Here is a 20,549-nt window from a genome sequence, read left to right on the forward strand (position 1 = left end):
CCTCCTCTTCTTCCTCCTCCTCTTCTTCCTCCTCCTCCTCCTCCTCCTCCTCCTCCTCTTCCTCCTCCTCCTCCTCCTCCTCCTCCTCCTCTAGATGCTGTCGTAGTCAGACTCCCTCCTGGTGGCCTCGGCCCTCCACTCGGCCAGGAGGAAGGTGATGGTTCCCAGGAAGCCGGTCAGCACGAGGATGAGCAGCTGCCAGTGCAGCAGCAGGTAGTTACTGTAGAAGAAGGCCAGGGCGGCCATGATGGACTGGGAGGAGAACACACACGGTATGAAATATTAAATATTATGACACATTTATTGTAACGTGGCTTTGGAAGGTTGGCTGTTTAACTATATTAACATGTCTTCACGTCATAAGGTTTCTTCATTCTGTGCAGCAGTTCTCATTAAAACATTATTTATTTTATTCTCATATAAAAAGTTATTTCTAGCACATTGATGATGTCATAATCTCACAGGACAGTCTACTTCTTTACTTGTAAATTTACTTTAAAAAAAAAAAAAGCCAAAAAAAAGGTCACGGTGACTGTATGGAAGCCCTTTTCCGCCACAAAAAAAAAATAGAACCAAAAAAAAAAATTCTCCTTTTTTTTGTTGTTGTCTTTTTCTTTTCGTAAACTTGAAAAAAGGCAACAATTTTTTTTCTTCAATTTTTCCAAAAAAAAACCATATTGCTCAAAAGAATTTAGAACCAACACACACACACACACACACACCTGAATAAAAAAGAACACGGCGAAGGCCGGCGCGCTGTTGTCTCTGAACGTGAAGCCGATGATGCTGAGCAGCTGAGTGTTGAAGCAGCTGTCACCCAAACCCAACAGGAAGCTGCAGAGCAGAGCCACGCCCACACTGGGGGGGGGGGGGGGGGGGGTGAGAGGGAGATGAGTGTCCTCTGTCGGGCTCAGCCTGAGAGACAGTAAGGAGATGCGTACCTGGGCGTGATGTAGGCCTGCAGGTGCGTCCCCTCCTCCGGGGCGATGGGGGCGTCGCTGGCGATGTTGAGGAAGATGAGGAAGAAGGCCACGTAGTGCGTGATGAGGCCGAGCAGAACCACCGGGTTCCTGCCGAAGCGCCGGCACCGGTTCAGCATCCCGAACACGCCCCCTCCTGTCGGGACAGGAAGTCAGTCAGGGGCCGCCTAGTGGGCTCCAGCAGTACTACACAAGTACTACACAAGTACTACACAAGTACTACACAAAGGCCCCCTCCTGTTGCGACAGGAAGTCAGCCGCGGTCAGAGGTACACATAGTCCTGTACACAGTACTCCTCAGACTACACAGTGCAGTATACAGGACAGGTGCAGCAGCAGAAGGCGGGGCTTAACCGAAGGAGGCGGGGCTTAGCAGCGGGAGGCGGGACTTAACCTAAAATCTCTCCGATGCCGATGAAGATCCCTGAGATGCCGATCAGACTCTTGGCGTCGTGGCCGAAGCTCGTCATGGCGCCGATGCACGTCCCGTACACGCCGCTGTAGAAGGTGAGCTCCAGACCTGAGGAGACGCACAGGTGAGTCCACACACGCACACACACACACACACACACACACACACACACACACACACGCACACACACACACACACACCTGTCCCAGCCCCTCACCTGTGTACCCGATGGAGACGCTCAGCAGCAGCATCTCCTTGGTGGTGAACATCTTACACGCCTTCACTGCAAAACACAAGGAGGACGTGAAGGTCAGGGGGCGTCGCCCTGAAGGTCACAGCTGAGGTCATTCTGGAGGAAACTCACCAAAAGCTTCCCGGGCCTGAGACCAGAGGCTCGGACGAGAGGCGCTGGAGAAGAAAGAGGAGGAAGAGGACGATATGAGGCGGATAAAAGAATGTCCCATCCATCCATCCATTTCCCGTCGCTTATCCGGGTCGGGTCGCGGTGGCAGCACCCAGCAGACCGACCCAGGCTTCCCTCTCACCAGCAACATGTTCCAGCTCGTTCTGGGGGACCCCGAGACGTTCCCAGGCCAGCCGGGAGATATAATCCCTCCAGCGTGTCCTGGGTCTTCCCCGGGGCCTCTTCCCAGTTGGACGTGCCTGGAAAACCTCTAATGGGAGGCGTCCAGGAGGCATCCGGATGAGATGAACCACCTCAGCTGACTCCTTTCGATACGAAGGAGCAGCGGCTCGACTCCAAGCTCCCCCCTGATGTCCGAGCTCCTTACCCTATCTCTAAGGCTGAGCCCGGCCACCCTACGGAGGAAGCTCATTTCGGCCACGACCCAGAGTTCGTGACCATAGGTGAGGGTTGGAACGTAGACCGACCAGTAAATAGAGAGCTTCTCCTTCCGACTCAGCTCCCTCTTCACCAAGACGGACCGGTACAGCGCCTGTTTTACTGCTGCAGCCGCACCGATCCGCCTGTCGATCTCTCGCTCCACCTTACCCTCACTCGTGAACAAGACCCCGAGGTACTTGAACTCCTTCGCTTGGGGCAGGCATGCTTCACACTTGGCTGCAAAACGCCAACACAAGCCACGGGCCAACACGCACCAGGAACGCGTCTGACACAGCTCCTACTAAAGGTGTACAGAGATCGGATGATCATCTGCAACGGGTCCAGCACCCCATACTCCCGCAGCACCCCCCACAAAACCCTTAGAGGGACCCGGCTGAAAGCCTTCTTCAAGTCCACAAAGCACATGTAGACTGGTTGGGCAAACTCCCAGAACGCCTCCAGTAGTCTAGCGAGGGTAAAGAGCTGGTCCACTGTTAAACGACTGGGACAGAATGAGCAGTGTGATACCACGATAGTTCTAGCACACTCTCCGGTCCCCCTTCTTGAAGATGGGAACCACCACCCCGGTCTGCCAATCCCCCCGGCGCCTTGGCACCAAGGAGCCCCGCTGAGAACAGCCTGGGGTCGGCCCTGCTTTCCTTTCCTGGTTTGTCGGATGGTTTGCCAGAACCTCCTTGATGCCAACCAAAAGTCCTTTTTCATGGGCTCCCTGAACTCCTCCCACTCCTCCGCCGCAGCTGCAGCCTTCCTGGCCTGCCGGTACCTGTCAGCTGCTTCACCAGGACTAACCTGGATGACGACTACCTGTCTGAGGACTCACCTGGATGAGGACTACCTGGATGAGGACTACCTGTCTGAGTACTCACCTGGATTAGGACTACCTGTCTGAGGACTCACCTGGATTAGGACTACCTGTCTGAGGACTCACCTGGATTAGGACTACCTGTCTGAGGACTCACCTGGATTAGGACTACCTGTCTGAAGACTCACCTGGATGAGGACTACCTGTCTGAGGACTACCTGTCTGAAGACTCACCTGGATAAGGAGCAGCTGTCGGTGGACTCACCTGGATAAGGAGCAGCTGTCGGTGGACTCGGCCTGCAGCAGCGCCTCGGCCCCCTCAGGGGGAGCCGGCTCCGGGTCCGGCTGGCGGATCAGGAAGAAGAGGAAGCAGCCCACCAGGCTGATGACAGTGAGCGAGATGAAGACCGTCTGCCGGTCCTTGTCTGGGGACAGAGTGAGTCAGAGCGAGAACAGGAAGTGAACTCTAGAAAGAGAGACGCGACCATATGACCTTGTGACCCCATGACCCCGTGACCCGCCCTACCGGTGATGTGGGCGTGTCCGTGCCAGGCGACGTAGATGTAGAGGTTCCCAAAGAACAGGCTGCAGAGAGAAAGGAGGGGAAATGACAAAAAACACTCAAACCAGACCCAGACTCAGGAGCCAGACCCAGGAGCCAGACCCAGGCCCAGACCCAGGAGCCAGAACCAGACCCAGGCCCAGACCCAGACCCAGGCCCAGACCCAGGAGCCAGACCCAGGAGCCAGACCCAGACCCAGGCCCAGACCCAGGCCCAGACCTAGGCCCAGACCCAGGAGCCAGACCCAGACCCAGGCCCAGACCCAGGAGCCAGAACCAGACCCAGGAGCCAGACCCAGGAGCCCCAGAGGCTCACTTGAACTGCAGCAGCGCCCAGAAGATGCCGCTGTTCCTCCCGATGGAGCTGTCGGTGGAGTTGATGGCCAGCACGTTGCCCTGAGCCGTCCACAGCACTGAGACACAAGCAGGGTTCAGACACTCGCTGACCAAGTCAGGACTTTTTAAACCAGATTTCCATGAATTTAAAGCTAATTTTTTTACGAATGTTAAGCAACTTTTCATACAATTTAACCAAATTTTCATGAATTTTAACCACATTTTCATGAATTTTCACACAAAAATTAGGAATTTTCACATTTTTTTGTGAATTTTCACGAAGAAATATGAATTTTCACAAAGAATCATGATTTTTTACAATTTTTTATGAATTTCCACAATTTTTATGATTGTCCACAAAATTTTTAGGAATATTCCCCCCAAAAAATGGAATTTTCACACAATTCTTTTTAATTTTCACACAAAAATATACATTTTCACAAAATATTTATGAATTTTCACAACATTTTTTAGCTCATGTTTTTAATTTTTTTTTTTTCTTTTTACATTTTCATGACTTTTAACCAAACGTCCATGAGCAAACATTGTGTGAAATGTGTGTGTGAACAGTAAAAAGTGATAAAATGTAGTATTTAAACTAACAATGAGGATTCAAAGCATACAGTAAACCTTCAATGACACAAATGAATGAGAGACAATAGTTTGATTTAAAAAATAAACATTTATTTAGGTCATTCAGCATACATACAGAGCCCTGTATGTATGCTGCTGATATTTTGAGTCTCTTTCTTGTAAAAGCAGATTTGTTTCAAGGATTTCCTTGAGCATAAGAGCCCTGACAAGGAAGAGGAGTCAGAGAGCCTGGGGGCGGAGTTAGCTGCATGCACAATAAGAAGGAGGAGTCAGAGAGCCTGGGGGCGGAGCCAGCTGCATGCACAATAAGAAGGAGGAGTCAGAGAGCATGGGGGCGGAGCTAGCTGCATGTACTATAAGAAGGAGGAGTCAGAGAGCATGGGGGCGGAGCTAGCTGCATGTACTATACGAAGGAGGAGTCAGAGAGCATGGGGGCGGAGCTAGCTGCATGCACAATAAGAAGGAGGAGTCAGAGAGCATGGTGGCGGAGCTAGCTGCATGCACAATAAGAAGGAGGAGTCAGAGAGCATGGTGGCGGAGCTAGCTGCATTCGCAACAAAGGGGAGGAGTCAGAGGAAGTCTCCTTACCTGCCGCTCCGATTCCAACCAGCACCGAGGCGGTGTAGAAGCTCCAGGTGTACGGGTAGATGAACATGGCGATGTAGCCGCTGTGGGGGGGCAGAGGGTTCAGAAGGCTGGATGCTGAGTCACTAGAAACATTGGGGCGGGGCAGGGGGCGGGGCAGGGGGCGGGGCTCACCTGTACAGAAGCCCGCTGAAGAACATGGAGAGCTGCGGCCCGATCACAGTCACCACGGAGGGGGCGATCATGTTGGAGGCCGAGAAGACCCCGTAGATGATGGCCATGCTGAGGGGACAGGAGCGCAGTCAGACAGGAGAGACCTCACGGGCTGGAACACTGCTCCCTCAGATTATATTAGGATTTCATTAGGATTCCAGCATGCGACAGATTACATTATTAGGATACAGACCTCGTGTATCCGCTCCCGTGGAACTCTGTGTTGTTGAAGCTCTTGAGAACCGTTTGCTAGAGAGAAGAAGAAGAAGAAGAAGAAGAAGAAGAAGAAGAAGAGAGGCGTTCAGGGACTGACGTCTCCTAAGATGTGGAACGCTCGTCAGAGAACAAGCCAACACACCTCGATGTTTCCACATGTCTGAAAGGCCGTGAACATGAACATGAAGCCGAAGCCCAGGATGACGATGTTCAGCAGCTTCTTCCCCTCGGGACCCATTCTGCTCCGTGTTAGAAAACTCCTTGAGGAAGTGAACGCAACACAAGAAATCTGAGGAGAGAAGAGAAGTAGAAATCAGTGCAACGCTTCTCTTTATAAAAACGTTGTTTAATCACAAACACATGAACACTTAAGGTCATCAACGCTTTCTGACATTTGATCAAATAAGTAAAGTTAGATTTTAAAGAAGCGTTTGGTTGTTTTTATTGAATGCCGATTCACAAAGTGGATCGTTTGGATCACAATAACGTATAAATATAAGCCATATCCCGCATTGTGTCTGACTACAAGCACAGTAGCGTTTCATTTGCAGTGTTTTTCAAAGGGAGTTCGTCTTGATGGACTCAGAGGAGTCTTCAACTCACCGGACTCCTCGGCTCCCGTCGGGCTCGTTGTGCGGCTCAGAGTGTTTTCACAAACATAGTCGGCCTTTTCCGGAAGTCCCGACACAATCAGCTGTTCGTGTTCTTCCTAAAATTTACTCAACGTGTCGGTTCCCTTCGTGGTAAAAAATGTTTTTGGGGAACAACTTCCACAACTCCCGGTAAACAGGACTTGGCCGAAACTAGAAAGGGCGGTCATGTGACTAAGTCAGAGAAACTACTTCCGGTTATTTTTTATAATTATACGTTGTAAGTAAAGCACATATGTAATTAATTTTAAACCACCCGTGATTCATAACCATATTGAAATAAGTAATACCTTTGTGTTTAAAAAAAACAAAACACGTGAAAGTTGCTCATTTTAGAGGTAACGGCTACGGCTCGCGAGGGAACTACTTCCTGGTAAAAATAAAACCACGCCACATATGAAAGTAAAACGGTTTTGAATACACGAAGTTTAATCGTAGTGTAATGTTTTAAAAAAATATTTTACTGAAGCAAAGGATATTTTCCGTCACTGCTTGTTGTTTTAAATATATATTGTTTTGTTAAAGAAAGGTGCAATATTTAGTCATTCCACAAGGAGCGCAGGCGCGGCAAAACGTGCTAAATTGTAAAAGCAGAAGAAGAAGGTTCACTTCACTGGTTTGGGGCAGTTGATGAGCGCGAGGCAGACGGAGTTGTGCGGGAAGAAGTTGCGTGTTTTTGCGTTTGTTCGTCCTCGAATACTCTACAGGCGAAGCCAATCCGTTTAACTTACACCCTCGCGTGTGTACGGGTGTGTGCTTGGGCCTCTGACGAACAGGTAGGCTCCGTGGTAGCCGAGGTTTAAACTGTTTTAACGGAAGCCTGCTAGGCCTCGCGCCTCTTTTAGCGCCATGAGTTACGGTAGGCCTCCGCCAGACGTCGACGGCATGACTTCCCTGAAAGTGGACAACTTAACGTACCGCACGTCGCCCGAGACCCTCCGGCGCGTGTTCGAGAAGTACGGGCGCGTGGGCGACGTGTACATCCCGCGGGACCGCTACACCAAAGAGAGCCGCGGGTTCGCCTTCGTGCGGTTCCACGACAAGCGCGACGCCGAGGACGCAATGGACGCCATGGACGGCGCGCTCCTCGACGGGCGGGAGCTGCGGGTGCAGATGGCGCGCTACGGCCGGCCGCCCGACTCTCACTACGGCGGCAGCGGCGGAGGCGGCGGCGGTGGAGGAGGCGGCGGCGGAGGCGGCCGCAGCAGAGGAGGCAGCAGCAGCCGGAGATACGGCGGCGGCCATGGACGCAGAAGCAGAAGGTGAGCTCGCACGCGCACGAGCTAAGTTAGTTAGCAGCCGGACTCCATTGAAGGATTAGCATATCCTGGTTCTCCTCGAGGCTATGGGCCGATGCTCGGTTCTTCTGGAACAAAAGAAAAGTTTTACGAGGTCACAAGATCCATTCAACACTTCGGCACAGATTAGATGCTTTTTTAAAATCATTATTACGAATAAATTACCTATAAGTTCTGTGCAAGTAATGGCACACAAAGGAAACGTTTCTGATTTGTTCTTAATCATAATCTCCTTGGTGTTTATTTAAATGCCGACTTTACCTCCTGGTACTGATCGGTTTTCTCATTGTTTTAGTTGTTATTATTATTATTATTATTATTATTATTATTATTATTATTACAGCTCTTCAGTTGGCTGGAGTTAGTTTGGTTTCTGTAAACCCGCTAATCTGAGCACTTAAGATGATAAAGAACCGATAAGCGAGTCCACACCAACTTTTTGTTCTATACACACATGTATTGCCCTGCCACGGCGTGTCACATTTCGGTGCCGTCATCATACTGTAGATGATAACCCACTGAATGTATTCAGCTCTTCTCCCAGCCCGAGACACAAGAGGCGCAGCCGGTCCCGCAGCCGGAGCCGGTCCCGCTCCCGCAGCCGGTCCCGCTACAGCAGATCCAGGTCCAGGTCCTACTCCCGCTCCAAGTCTCCCAGGAACTCCCGGTCCAAGTCTCCCAGGGCCAAGAAGGTCAAGGCCAAGTCCCCGTCTCGCTCCAGATCTCGCTCCAGGTCCCGGTCCAAGTCCAAATCCAAGTCTAAATCCAAGTCCAAGTCCAAATCCAAGTCTAGGTCCAGAACCCCCACCAGCCCCGCCTCCAAGCGAGAGTCCCGGTCGAGATCCAAAAGCCAGCCCAAGTCCGCAGCAGAGAACGGAGGCGAGTCCCCGTAGAGCTCAGAACCAGGTGAGTCCTGACCCGAGACGCATTGAGTCTCATTGTTTGTCTGACGGGCGAGAGGCAGACTAGCTTAAGCTAACTGTAGCCGGTAAGTTGACCCCCTGTAGCAGGAACATCTCTTCCAGTTCATTAGCTCACAGATAAACAAACATCCCCCTGCCGGTCTTCTGTCCACCAGAACCTGATCTGCAACGTTAGCGTCATAGAGCTCATAGTTACATGTTTCTGTGTGCAAGCTCGTCATTATTTTTTTCACTGAATAACTAAAGCAAAGTGTTTGTTAAGAACAGCCCTGTAAACCAAAAAATCTGGACTTCTCTCCTTCCCAAGCGGCGGCATCCTGTTTGCTAAAGTGGAGTTTGAGCTGAGCTGAGGCAGTATGAGCAGTTAGAAGGGAGGAAGTGGTGCCCGCGGGCCGGCCTGCTGCTGGGCGAGGGTCTGCAGCAGGGCGGAGGCGGTCAGAGTTGGGGTTTGGTGTTGGTGCGTCTGGAGCCGTCCTGTGTGCTCGATGGGGCGCTGAGGTTTGTCTAACTCTCCTCCATGTCGTCGCTTCAGCTGCATTTTCCTTTACGTACATTTTCAATGTGACGAGAATCCCCCTTTTTTAAAGTGTAAATACATTATTTATTTGGGACTCTTTGCAGCTCAGAGGATGAAAAAGATGAATCATTGCAGCGGTAACTCAGTTTTTGAGTTTCCTGCTACCCATTTAATTTAGTGTTGTAAGTTTCAGTTTATAAATGTTATGTCAGTACAGCGTATTGTCAATAAAGTACTCAAGGCACTACTGCCTCTTGTACTGTATCTCCAATAATGTACAGTACATTACTGTAGCTACAGTACTGCCTCTTGTACTGCATGTACAGTACATTATTGTACATACAGCACAAGAGGCCAAAAGTGAGTTTTTGCTGCAGTGATTCCTCTTTAGACGGATCGATGATCAATAATCTGCAGCTCAATGTTGGTTTAAAGAGCTGAGACCAGAGGGAGTCCTCTAGCTGCTGCCGCTCTGATAAAGACACAAAGCACACCGACAGTACTACACCACTAGTAGTACTATTAGTGTGTTGAAAATAGCTGTGGAGGGAAATGCAGCGTGCAAAGCATCCTGTGACTCCGGCTGCAGGATGAAGTTCTTGTACCGGAGGAGACGCTTGAGGCTCTGATAGATGATTCTGTCTAAAAGCTTAGTTTCATATAAATACAAAGAGCATGATGTGTGTTACCTGTCTGTGTGTTTAAAGGCTAACTTGTTCCCGTTGTGCCAGGTTTCAGGTGCCGGCTGAGCTCGGGGTCCTGGAGCGGATCCTCCTGAGCACCAGAGTCCTGCTGCAAAGGTTATTATTGTGTCTTCCATGCTTTGCTTTTGTTTTGCTCACTTCATTGATGAGGTTTTTATTTTCATACCCATTTTTTAAAAACGTCTGGTCGCTGTGGAGAGGAGCTGCTGTCCCTGAGTGTTGTAGTCGCGCTCCTCCACTCTGATCCTGTTAACTGAAGCCTGACTTCATGATAATAAACGATCACATGCAACAACGTCGTGGAGGATTTCATTCAACTTTTAGGGAAGTTTCGTCTTGTTTAGAATAAAAAATAGGAGGTTTTGGTGCAAAGTAAAGCAGCGTACAGTTATAATCATATTACACCTTCATCATCTATTAATCTGCTCTTTCTACATTTAATTGTTTGGTCTGTAAATTTTTTTTTTTTTTTTTTGTTTCCCTCAAAAGATTAAACGATTCTCCAAATGATTTATTTCCTTCCTGCCGCTCTTTGGTAACATGATGTTGTGTGTCTGGTTCTGAATGTCGGCTCGTTTTCTACGTTAAACTCGAGTTGAGCTCAAAGTTGTGTGTTAGCCCGAGGAGACGCCACCGGGACCCTAAACGCCTCGTAGCGCTCGGTGACCTCGTGGTTCCAGGTCACAGGTCGTCTTCGGACTCCAGACAGTTTATTTTTCTTTTTGGTTCTTTTCTATTTCTTTTTTGCTCCTAATCCTGCTTGTGTGTTTGTTTTGTGCACTAGGCGCAGTTGTGTAGCAGTTGAGTATTGCTGGTTAGCTGTTAAGGTGGCGTGTTGCTCTGCTGAGTGCTGGGATGTTTCCAGAGACCAGTAAGAGACCAGTAGAGACCAGTGGTGCGGCGCCCTGTAAGACATGTTCCTGCCTGGTCATGGACGACATGTGACTCATTAAAGATTTGTGTTTTGTCTAAACCGCCTCCTCTTGGCTCCGCTTATTTACAGAGGTTTACTTACAGTTTAATGGTGAACATTTACTGCTAAAAGGTGAACATTTACTGCTGAAAGATGAACATTTACTGCTAAAAGGTGAACATTTACTGCTAAAAGGTGAACATTTACTGCTGAAAGATGAACATTTACTGCTGAAAGATGAACATTTACTGCTGAAAGATGAACATTTACTGCTGAAAGATGAACATTTACTACTGAAAGATGAACATTTACTGCTAAAAGATGAACATTAACTTCTAAAAGGTTGACCTGAACTACTTACAGGTGAACATTTACTACACTAATGTGCTTAAACGTCACATTTACTCGTCTAGAAGTATTTACTTTTTTCTGCAGGTGAAATACAAACTAAGTATTATCAGGAAGAAGTACTTAAAGGGAAACTTTTGAAATCAACATTGAATGTTTGGGAAATCAGGATCTGATTTTCTGTAATATCAGGATTTATTTTTATTTAAAGAGGCTTAAAAATAGCAGTCTGTTTTTGACGAGAAGTCATCCATCAGCAATACAAGTTAAAGTAAAACACTAAAGTGACTGAATGCATTGAGACAAAGAAGCACACAACATACAAGAGTTATAGATATGAAGTGAGATATTGCACATTTAGTTTAATGTCTAAGACTTTGTGAGTTTCAATCTATTTTTTGTGGCTATAACTTGTTTACATCCTCACGTCCAGCAGGGTTAAAGGTTATAAACACCAACACTCTGTTTCTAATCTGTTGATTGAAAGGGGGTGGGGCATATACAATATAGATATTAAAATCCCCCACATGCATCAAATATAATCCAATAAACTTTCTAAAGGGGAAAAATACTTCTTACTTTTGTTAATTAATCAATAAGGTACTCAAGGCAGTACTGTATCTACAATATTGTACAGTACATTATTGTAGATACAGTACTTCCTCTTGTACTGTATTCCTTATATCATACGTGACATTATAAATAGAAAGTAAATATTAATCTGTCTTTCAGCACTAAATAGTTGTTGCCACCAAATGTGTATCGCATTTCAGTAGCCGAGAGAAAATAGTCCCGTATGTATGTAACCGCCACACATACGGGAGACACACACACACACACACACACACACACACACACGAGAGAGAGAGTGATTTACTGACCAGGCCGGTGGAGGATGTCAGATGTGAAGAAGGGCTCTCGCTGCTTCTGTCTGTCTTTTGTCCGTCACTTTATTTCCCTCCATGATGTTTAGAGAACTTGCGGTGATGATCTCATGATTTTGGATCAGACCCTTTCCTCAGATCGTTATCTGCTCTCGTACATCAACATGTGACTGTACAGCAGGAACAGAGACCAGCTAACATCACCACTGACGTCTTCAACATACAAAATATCAAAGTTTACACCAAACCTGCTTGTTTGAAATGACAACTAACAAGCAAAATCTACCTGTTATATGGAGTATGTCGCTCTGGTAAATGTAAACAGGCTGTACAGAACATTATGGCTCAATACAGAACATTATGGCTCAATACAGAACATTATGGCTCAATACAGAACATTATGGTTCAATACAGAACATTATGGCTCAATACAGAACATTATGGCTCAATACAGAACATTATGGCTCAATACAGAACATTATGGCTCAATACAGAACATTATGGTTCAATACAGAACATTATGGCTCAATACAGAGCACCTCATGGACTCTCAACCAATCGGAATACTTGATTTCATCTCCCCGTATTATAAAGTATATTAATGTTGATATCTTAACTGAAGCAGAACATTGACATTGTAGTAAAAGCACAGTGTGTTTATTAACTTTGCGTATTCAGATTATTTATTCAACAAATACATTTATTTGTATTATTAAAGATAAAGACCTAGCAGTAAATATAGTAAAACACAAACTCCACTGTCACCAACATTAACACAATGAGTACATGAATGAAGCAATAACAACAATAAGTGCATTAATGTTGGTACTTTCAGAACATGCTGATGCTAAACATCCCATAATAATAACATAGACTGGTAGCTTCAGACAGTTCTCTTTCTTTCATTATTTTAAGTTTGAATATTTTTTATTATTGCTAGTAAAGCTGTAGCGAGCAGAGCTATGAGGGTGGCTCCAGCTAAAGCCCCTCCCACTACTGCCCCTACCGTTGAAGCGTCCCCCCGGCCTCCTTCCTGGTCTCCGTTCCTCCGCACCAGGTTCTGGATCTTCTGCAGCAGCTCGGTGACCTGGGACGTGTCCGGGTCTCGGTTGTCCAAGACGTGGTATCCCCCGCGACATTCCCGGATGAAGTCCTTTACGGCTGGATCCTCTCCGATGAGCTCCTCCACGCTGCGGCCCGCCGCCCTCAGGTCGTCCCCCCGGGTGAACAGGGCCACGGTGAAGTGCTCCGCCTCGGGGCCGAAGGCGCTCTGGATCGTCTTCACCATCTTCCGCTCGGCTGGTGTGAAGCTACCGCTCTGGACCACGGCCAGGAACACCACCGGGCCGCCGCGTGCAGCCCACGACAAGCTGCTCCGGATCTCGCTCAGCACCTGGTCTTGTTGACTTTTGGGTCCAGACAGACCAGGGGTGTCAACCACAGTCAAGTTCTGCCCGTTCAGAGCGACGCTCTCCACCTGGCACTCCCGGGTCACTGCGGTGGAAGACAGACACGACCGGAACGCCGACCTCCCCAGGACGGCGTTCCCTGTGGCACTCTTCCCAGCTCCAACCCTCCCGATCAGCACGACCGTCAGCTCTCTGGCCGGCCGGCCGGCTGCAAGCACAACGGGGTCGTTATTGGTGGTTCTGCTTCATAATTGTTCTGTTTATTGGAATGTCTAAAGAGTGTTAAAGTGGGTCAATTCTGCATGAACTCAAAACAATGAAAACAACCATTAGGTAGAAATAGAAGAGGACTAATAGAAGAGAGGACCCCTCAGACCTTCACTTTCTAAATGTCACTGAACGAACCAACAAAGAGACACAACACGACCGCAATGAGACCCACAAAGAGGACAGAACAGTATTCTGGGACAATAGAGGGAACCACACCTAGAAACAGGACGGATCACATTTCTGTCTGAAGGAGGAAGAGTCAACCCTCTCCTGAAGAGACGTCTGAAAGCAACACGCCGGTCTGGATTCAGGCCTCAGCAGAGACTTCCCTCCTTGCTGTCTCTGAGCAGCCTCTCTCTCCTCTGTCCTTATCCTTCTCTCCTCTGTCCTTATCCTCCTAAACCAGATCCTCATCTCCTCCCTCCTTGGTATCTCAGGCTTTGCTCTCCCTCTTCTCATTCTAACTCATGACCTCACCTACCGGGGAACTTGGAGAGGATCTGTGTCTGAACCTTGTCCTCTCGCTACTGGAGTCCCCCAGGGCGCCGTCCTGGGTCCTCTCACTACTGGAGTCCCTCAGGGCGCCGTCCTGGGTCCTCTCACTACTGGAGTCCCTCAGGGCGCCGTCCTGGGTCCTCTCACTACTGGAGTCCCTCAGGGCGCCGTCCTGGGTCCTCTCACTACTGGAGTCCCTCAGGGAGATGGTCAAAATCATAAAGTCCTGGGTCCTCTCCTCTTCTCTCTGTACACCAACTCTCTCTTTGTCTTTGTCTCGTATGGCTTTTCCTCCCATCGCTATGCTGATGACACCCAACTGATCCTCTCGGTTACCCGATCAGAAACACAGGCAGCAGCAGGAATCTCTGCGACTGACGTCTCAGTGGATGTTCACCTGAACTCCTGCTTCCTGCAACACGTTCCTGCAGGTCCATGCTGTACAACACCAGACTGTAAACTATCAACTATCACATTTATTAGAGACTGTGTCTCTAATAAATGTACTTACAAGGCTGTAAACTATTAGTAAGAGTACTGTATGTATAATAAATGTACTCACGAGGCTGTAAACTATTAGTAAGAGTACTGTATGTATAATAAATGTACTCACGAGGCTGTAAACTATTAGTAAGAGTACTGTATGTATAATAAATGTACTCACGAGGCTGTAAACTATTAGTAAGAGTACTGTATGTATAATAAATGTACTCACGAGGCTGTAAACTATTAGTAAGAGTACTGTATGTATAATAAATGTACTCACGAGGCTGTAAACTATTAGTAAGAGTACTGTATGTATAATAAATGTACTCACGAGGCTGTAAACTGGTGCCGGACATGAGTGACTTGTAAACGCAGCTCTTGTTCTTTCAGGTGATTAAATGTCAAATAGTTTCATTTTCTCTGCTTCGTTCCTTCTGGATCACTCGATGTGTTCTTTGTCTGAAGTGGAAGTCAAAGTATACAATAGGTTATTTATAACACAGCGCAGGCGGAGCTTATTTCAACTACTTATCTATTGTGTTTTCAAGTGAAAAGGTTCCTCTTGTACACGGAGTAAACACATAACATCAAAAATGAAGTTCAGTGCTTCAGTGGATCAATTCTTTTGTTTGACAAGTACCTCATGAATGAAGTATTCAATTCAGTTTTTGTAGAGCCCAAAATCATAAATACAAATTTGCCTTTGAGGGTTTTACAATCTGTACAGACATCCTGTATATGGTAAATATGGTACTATGATCTCTCTAGTGGGGTAATATAGTACTATGATCTCTCTAGTGGAGTAACATGGTACTATGATCTCTCTAGTGGGGTAATATAGTACTATGATCTCTTTAGTGGGGTAACATGGTACTATGATCTCTCTAGTGGGGTAATATGGTACTATGATCTCTCTAGTGGGGTAATATAGTACTATGATCTCTCTAGTGGGGTAATATAGTACTATGATCTCTCTAGTGGGGTAATATGGTACTATGATCTCTCTAGTGGGGTAATATAGTACTATGATCTCTCTAGTGGGGTAATATGGTACTATGATCTCTCTAGTGGGGTAATATAGTACTATGATCTCTTTAGTGGGGTAATATAGTACTATGATCTCTCTAGTGGGGTAATATGGTACTATGATCTCTCTAGTGGGGTAATATAGTACTATGATCTCTCTAGTGGGGTAATATGGTACTATGATCTCTCTAGTGGGGTAATATAGTACTATGATGTCTCTAGTGGGGTAACATGGTACTATGATCTCTCTAGTGGGGTAATATAGTACTATGATCTCTTTAGTGGGGTAATATAGTACTATGATCTCTCTAGTGGGGTAATATGGTACTATGATCTCTCTAGTGGGGTAATATAGTACTATGATCTCTCTAGTGGGGTAATATGGTACTATGATCTCTCTAGTGGGGTAACATGGTACTATGATCTCTCTAGTGGGGTAATATGGTACTATGAGTTCTCTAGTGGGGTAATATGGTACTATGATCTCTCTAGTGGGGTAATATGGTACTATGATCTCTCTAGTGGGGTAATATGGTACTATGATCTCTCTAGTGGGGTAACATGGTACTATGATCTCTCTAGTGGGGTAATATGGTACTATGAGTTCTCTAGTGGGGTAATATGGTACTATGATCTCTCTAGTGGGGTAATATGGTACTATGATCTCTCTAGTGGGGTAATATAGTACTATGATGTCTCTAGTGGGGTAACATGGTACTATGATCTCTCTAGTGGGGTAATATAGTACTATGATCTCTTTAGTGGGGTAATATAGTACTATGATCTCTCTAGTGGGGTAATATGGTACTATGATCTCTCTAGTGGGGTAATATAGTACTATGATCTCTCTAGTGGGGTAATATGGTACTATGATCTCTCTAGTGGGGTAACATGGTACTATGATCTCTCTAGTGGGGTAATATGGTACTATGATCTCTCTAGTGGGGTAATATAGTACTATGATCTCTCTAGTGGGGTAATATAGTACTATGATCTCTCTAGTGGGGTAATATAGTACTATGATGTCTCTAGTGGGGTAATATAGTACTATGATGTCTCTAGTGGGGTAACATGGTACTATGATCTCTAGTGGGGTAATATGGTACTATGATCTCTCTAGTGGGGTAATATGGTACTATGATCTCTCTAGTGGGGTAATATGGTACTATGATCTCTCTAGTGGGGTAATATAGTACTATGATCTCTCTAGTGGGGTAACATGGTACTATGATCTCTCTAGTGGGGTAATATGGTACTATGAGTTCTCTAGTGGGGTAATATGGTACTATGATCTCTCTAGTGGGGTAATATGGTACTATGATCTCTCTAGTGGGGTAATATGGTACTACATCTTGGAGGTAGATGTACTCTTTACAGGTAGATGTACTCTTTACTGTACTAAATCTGATATGTACATCGAGTACGCTTTACTGTACTGCAGGGAGCTAACACTAGACATGCTTCTCTGCACTGAACAAAGGAACCAGACGATGCGTTTCAACTGCAGACATTTTATTGAACCAATGAGTGAGCAGCGCTCTCCCTCAGCACAGTGGGAGCTGGCCATGGCTTGTTTCTACTGCATCACTACATCAATAACTCAGGCTGATAAATTATTGCATTATATATGAAAATTAAAGATTCAAGTGTCCATAACCGCAGCTGTGGTACCAGAATAGTTAGCAGAGCCGGCCGCCAGAGGAGGAAGTGAATTCTACCAGTAAATCTGAAGGTATTCCTTAAACTGGACTAAAGTATCACCGGGACGTTCACTTCCTGCTCTGGAGGGCTCACCTGGTCGCATGAGGAACCGGCTCATTACGGCCTCACTCACACCGGTTAGGTTTAATACTCGGGGTCGGCAAATTAACAACAAAAAAAAAGTTAGAAAAATGATGTGAAGAGCGAAACACAAAAGCGTGGGAGGAGATGGTCAGGAGCTCCCCGGCGGCGCCGGAGAGAGCGACGTCTCCATCGACAGAAAGCGACGTCTCCTCCGTCGACAGAAAGCGACTCCTGCAGCAGACGCCGTAACGAGAAGACCCTCCGGCCTCCTAAACGCACCACGTCAGCAGGTAACCGTTGTAAAGTCGGGGACCTTCCTGCACAAACCCCGCCCACAATCCCCACGACAACACTCCATGTGGAGACGCAACGTTTTATTGAAACACCTTGAAGTACAAAACAAAAAGTTACATGAAACGGTGCCTCCTTGTTGTGGCACAAGACCTAAAAAGAAAATTTAAAAAGGATATCAACAAAAAAGGGGGGGGAGGGGAAGGGGTCATCACCACTCGTCCCTGATGCTGTGTGGCGCTGCAGTGGTGTGTCTCTGTGAGAGCGAGCCTGCCCCCTGCTGGCGGAGGGCGGTGGAGTTAGAGAATCCCATGTTGTCAGAGGTAATTCACGTGTTGGCTAACGGGAGCTGGTGGGGTTGCAGGGAGGGAGAGGAGGGAGGAAGGGCAGCAGCACATAGGAGGAGAGGGGGTTAATGGTCTTCTTGGAGAAGGGACAGGGCCGCGAGCAGACTCTAGAAGCCGTGGACTTTGAGCTGCTCCTCCTTGGCCAGGCCAATCTGAAAAGAAACCAGACATTAATAAAGGAAACTCCCCCCGGTCGGCCGCGTTCCACACACAACGAGGGGGAACCCCGCGACGCTCACCTCGATGAGGAACTGGCAGATATTCTTGCGCTGGTCTCCCTGGAGCTGGATCACTTCACCATACTCTGGGTGCTCAATCACAGTCCCATTGCACGCAAACTTCTGCCGGGGGTCAAAGAGAGAGGAGACAATGAGTCAGTGTCTGCATGGCGCCGCCCTGCAGCAGCGGTTAGCAAAACGCCGTAAAACTAAACTTGTGTGGCTCTGCGTACCTTCTTGAAGGCCTTGACTAGCTTCTTCTTGTCATAGTCGATGGCAATGCCCTGGACAGTGGTGAGGGTCTTCCTGCCGTTCCGCTGTTGGATTCTTATGTGGATATAGTCCTCAGTCCCGGCTGGGAGGCGGTCATCACCCTTAGTTGCATCAGCAAAGGGGTCTGGGAGGAAGACAGCACGCGTTAGACACACAACTAGATTTATACACACACAACAATCTCAGTTTCAATGACACAAAATCGGTTGTTTGCGTCTCCTTTGTTTACAATCTGGCAGACACACAGAAGGGCCATGTTTTTCTTTTTTTCTCTCGGGATGAAATGCGCATGCGCAGCAGCCTGGCAGCGTTACTGCGCTAGTTTTAGCTGCCCAGACGGGATTGCACGCGGATTACCAACCGTGACGTGGCGACTTCCGTCTACGGAGCGTGAACCCGAGACTCTAAAAGTGCAGCCGAGTGAAAAAACAAAACGGTATTTTGGTGGTACAACGGTACTGTTTCACGCGGCCATTTTTTTGCGTCGGGAAGAATAAGCTAACCGGGTGCCGCTCGGGCCTAATGGCGGCGGAGCGAGCGGAAGGCCGCCGGTCTGCTTAGCGGCAGAAATACCGTCAAATAAAGACATTTAATAGCACACATTGATCACTTAGAGACTGAAAACGTTGAGATAGATTTAAATAAAGCCGATGAAAGCCCGGCAGATGCGCAGGCCGAGCGGCCGTTAGCTACGCGGACACGCGCCCTTCCCCCACCTCACCGCGCTCACCGCGGCTTCTTTATGACGACTTACCAAAAGTTTGGAGGTTCTGGATATCGGACATACGATAAGATTTGCTTTCCTTTCGGATGATAACTTGGTTAGCGGGCGGTACGTCGGCTGACTTTGAGCTGTTTGAGTCGTTTCTTGGTTTTCTCTTTCCTCGGGGACGCGGCTCTGCTTCGACGGCTCTCACAAAATGGAGCTCTCCGAAGCCCGTAGCTGGAAAACAAGCCTTTGTAGCCCCGCCCCGTAATCACGTCATCACGTTATTGACGTAGGAAAAAAGAGGGGGGGGGGAGGTGTCGTTGTTTGGCTTGCCACGCCCTAATATTGCTCAACTTTACTGGAAAGCTGACGTCATCGTGTCACAACAGAAGCAAAACAGAAAATACTTAAATAATTAAATTAAAGAGAAGAGCTGAAGAAGTAAAAAAAAGAAAAGAAAATGTAATGAAATATACAACATAAAGCCATAATGTAAATGTACACAGAAGAACTAAAGAAATTAAAATATAATACATTTACTACAGCAGCATTTAAACATTCAGGTAAGCAAAATAATATGCAAAATGTACAATATCTACTAAATATACTTAATAAACTGAACTGAAAAACATACAAAAAAGTATTTATATATATATATATATATATATATATATATATATATATATATATATATATATATATATATATATATATATATATATATATATATATATATATATGTATGTATGTGTGTGTGTGTGTGTGTGTGTGTGTGTGTGTGTGTGTGTGTGTTCTGGGAGAGGATGTGGACATGGTGGAGGAGTACAAGGTTCTGTTTGTAAGACATGTTTACAATACGTATTAGCACTTAGTTGTACTTTGTTCGATGAGTAAATGTACTAACTACTGAACTATTTGTAGTAAGTATTTGTACTTTGTTCTATGAGTAAATGTACTAACTACTGAACTATTTGTAGTAAGTATTTGTACTTTGTTCGATGAGTAAATGTACTAACTACTGAACTATTTGTAGTAAGTATTTGTACTTTGTTCTATGAGTAAATGTACTAACTACTGAACTATTTGTAGTAAGTATTTGTACTTTGTTCTATGAGTAAATGTACTAACTACTGAACTATTTGTAGTAAGTATTTGTACTTTGTTCGATGAGTAAATGTACTAACTACTGAACTATTTGTAGTAAGTATTTGTACTTTGTTCGATGAGTAAATGTACTAACTACTGAACTATTTGTAGTAAGTATTTGTACTTTGTTCGATGAGTAAATGTACTAACTACTGAACTATTTGTAGTAAGTATTTGTACTTTGTTCTATGAGTAAATGTACTAACTACTGAACTATTTGTAGTAAGTATTTGTACTTTGTTCTATGAGTAAATGTACTAACTACTGAACTATTTGTAGTAAGTATTTGTACT

The 20,549-nt window shown here is 46.4% G+C and overlaps 4 protein-coding genes across 10 annotated transcripts; 1 reads left to right on the forward strand and 3 right to left on the reverse strand.

Moving 5' to 3' along the window:
- Nucleotides 1-66: 66 nt before the first annotated feature.
- Nucleotides 67-6,725, reverse strand: LOC137786279 (UNC93-like protein MFSD11). Of its 2 annotated transcripts, XM_068578042.1 has the most exons (14): nucleotides 6,168-6,725; nucleotides 5,707-5,853; nucleotides 5,542-5,597; nucleotides 5,310-5,417; nucleotides 5,139-5,218; nucleotides 3,937-4,033; nucleotides 3,586-3,644; nucleotides 3,325-3,484; nucleotides 1,757-1,800; nucleotides 1,610-1,675; nucleotides 1,375-1,500; nucleotides 942-1,116; nucleotides 723-858; nucleotides 67-252 (listed from the first exon to the last, which is right to left on the reverse strand). In XM_068578042.1, the coding sequence occupies exons 2-14, from the start codon at nucleotides 5,800-5,802 to the stop codon at nucleotides 91-93; spliced, it is 1,365 nt and encodes a 454-aa protein (XP_068434143.1). In that variant the 5' UTR covers nucleotides 5,803-5,853; nucleotides 6,168-6,725; the 3' UTR covers nucleotides 67-90. The 2 variants fall into 2 exon arrangements, with proteins under 2 accessions (XP_068434143.1, XP_068434144.1); XM_068578043.1 differs by lacking the exons at nucleotides 3,937-4,033; nucleotides 6,168-6,725 and having other exon boundaries at nucleotides 5,707-5,851.
- Nucleotides 6,720-10,629, forward strand: srsf2b (serine and arginine rich splicing factor 2b). 6 transcript variants are annotated; one of them, XR_011077571.1, is made up of 5 exons: nucleotides 6,728-7,476; nucleotides 8,045-8,418; nucleotides 8,743-8,933; nucleotides 9,684-9,752; nucleotides 10,441-10,629. XR_011077571.1 is itself a non-coding variant. In XM_068578053.1 (3 exons), exons 1-2 carry the CDS (start codon nucleotides 7,064-7,066, stop codon nucleotides 8,403-8,405), a joined length of 762 nt encoding a protein of 253 aa, XP_068434154.1. In that variant the 5' UTR covers nucleotides 6,720-7,063; the 3' UTR covers nucleotides 8,406-8,418; nucleotides 8,743-10,629. The 6 variants fall into 6 exon arrangements, 2 of the variants coding, with proteins under 2 accessions (XP_068434154.1, XP_068434153.1); XR_011077572.1 differs by lacking the exon at nucleotides 8,743-8,933 and having other exon boundaries at nucleotides 6,726-7,476; XR_011077570.1 differs by having other exon boundaries at nucleotides 8,743-9,752.
- A 1,205-nt stretch (nucleotides 10,630-11,834) lies between these two features.
- On the reverse strand, nucleotides 11,835-14,886 carry LOC137786287 (GTPase IMAP family member 7-like). The gene is made up of 3 exons (XM_068578055.1): nucleotides 14,793-14,886; nucleotides 12,808-13,418; nucleotides 11,835-11,971 (listed from the first exon to the last, which is right to left on the reverse strand). Exons 1-3 carry the CDS (start codon nucleotides 14,815-14,817, stop codon nucleotides 11,936-11,938), a joined length of 672 nt encoding a protein of 223 aa, XP_068434156.1. The 5' UTR covers nucleotides 14,818-14,886; the 3' UTR covers nucleotides 11,835-11,935.
- A 2,096-nt stretch (nucleotides 14,887-16,982) lies between these two features.
- eif1 (eukaryotic translation initiation factor 1) lies at nucleotides 16,983-19,352 on the reverse strand. Its single transcript, XM_068578059.1, has 4 exons — nucleotides 19,156-19,352; nucleotides 18,362-18,525; nucleotides 18,150-18,251; nucleotides 16,983-18,062 (listed from the first exon to the last, which is right to left on the reverse strand). The coding sequence occupies exons 1-4, from the start codon at nucleotides 19,184-19,186 to the stop codon at nucleotides 18,018-18,020; spliced, it is 342 nt and encodes a 113-aa protein (XP_068434160.1). The 5' UTR covers nucleotides 19,187-19,352; the 3' UTR covers nucleotides 16,983-18,017.
- Nucleotides 19,353-20,549: the final 1,197 nt, after the last annotated feature.

Source organism: Clinocottus analis, unplaced genomic scaffold, assembly GCF_023055335.1.
Source record: "Clinocottus analis isolate CAN_PGR_092001 unplaced genomic scaffold, fCliAna1.0.p SCAF_16, whole genome shotgun sequence".
Taxonomy (NCBI): domain Eukaryota; kingdom Metazoa; phylum Chordata; class Actinopteri; order Perciformes; family Cottidae; genus Clinocottus; species Clinocottus analis.

What these genes read in the sequence shown, in the direction of transcription:
- LOC137786279 (XM_068578042.1), bottom strand. Translation starts at nt 5,802, where the DNA reads ATGGGTCCCGAGGGGAAGAAGCTGCTGAACATCGTCATCCTGGGCTTC. An exon ending in GACAGCTGCTCCTTATCCAG is followed by an intron (nt 1,801 to 3,324) that starts GTGAGTCCACCG and finishes TTTCTTCTCCAG; the next exon opens with CGCCTCTCGTCCGAGCCTCT. An exon ending in TCAGGCCCGGGAAGCTTTTG is followed by an intron (nt 1,676 to 1,756) that starts GTGAGTTTCCTC and finishes TGTGTTTTGCAG; the next exon opens with TGAAGGCGTGTAAGATGTTC.
- srsf2b (XM_068578052.1), top strand. Translation starts at nt 7,064, where the DNA reads ATGAGTTACGGTAGGCCTCCGCCAGACGTCGACGGCATGACTTCCCTG. An exon ending in CATGGACGCAGAAGCAGAAG is followed by an intron (nt 7,477 to 8,044) that starts GTGAGCTCGCAC and finishes GAATGTATTCAG; the next exon opens with CTCTTCTCCCAGCCCGAGAC.
- LOC137786287 (XM_068578055.1), bottom strand. Translation starts at nt 14,817, where the DNA reads ATGTCCGGCACCAGTTTACAGCCTC. An exon ending in CGGCACCAGTTTACAGCCTC is followed by an intron (nt 13,419 to 14,792) that starts GTGAGTACATTT and finishes TTGTGCTTGCAG; the next exon opens with CCGGCCGGCCGGCCAGAGAG. An exon ending in GCCGGGGGGACGCTTCAACG is followed by an intron (nt 11,972 to 12,807) that starts GTAGGGGCAGTA and finishes CCTGCTGTACAG; the next exon opens with TCACATGTTGATGTACGAGA.
- eif1 (XM_068578059.1), bottom strand. Translation starts at nt 19,186, where the DNA reads ATGTCCGATATCCAGAACCTCCAAACTTTTG. An exon ending in CCAGAACCTCCAAACTTTTG is followed by an intron (nt 18,526 to 19,155) that starts GTAAGTCGTCAT and finishes TCTTCCTCCCAG; the next exon opens with ACCCCTTTGCTGATGCAACT. An exon ending in TCTGCCAGTTCCTCATCGAG is followed by an intron (nt 18,063 to 18,149) that starts GTGAGCGTCGCG and finishes GTTTCTTTTCAG; the next exon opens with ATTGGCCTGGCCAAGGAGGA.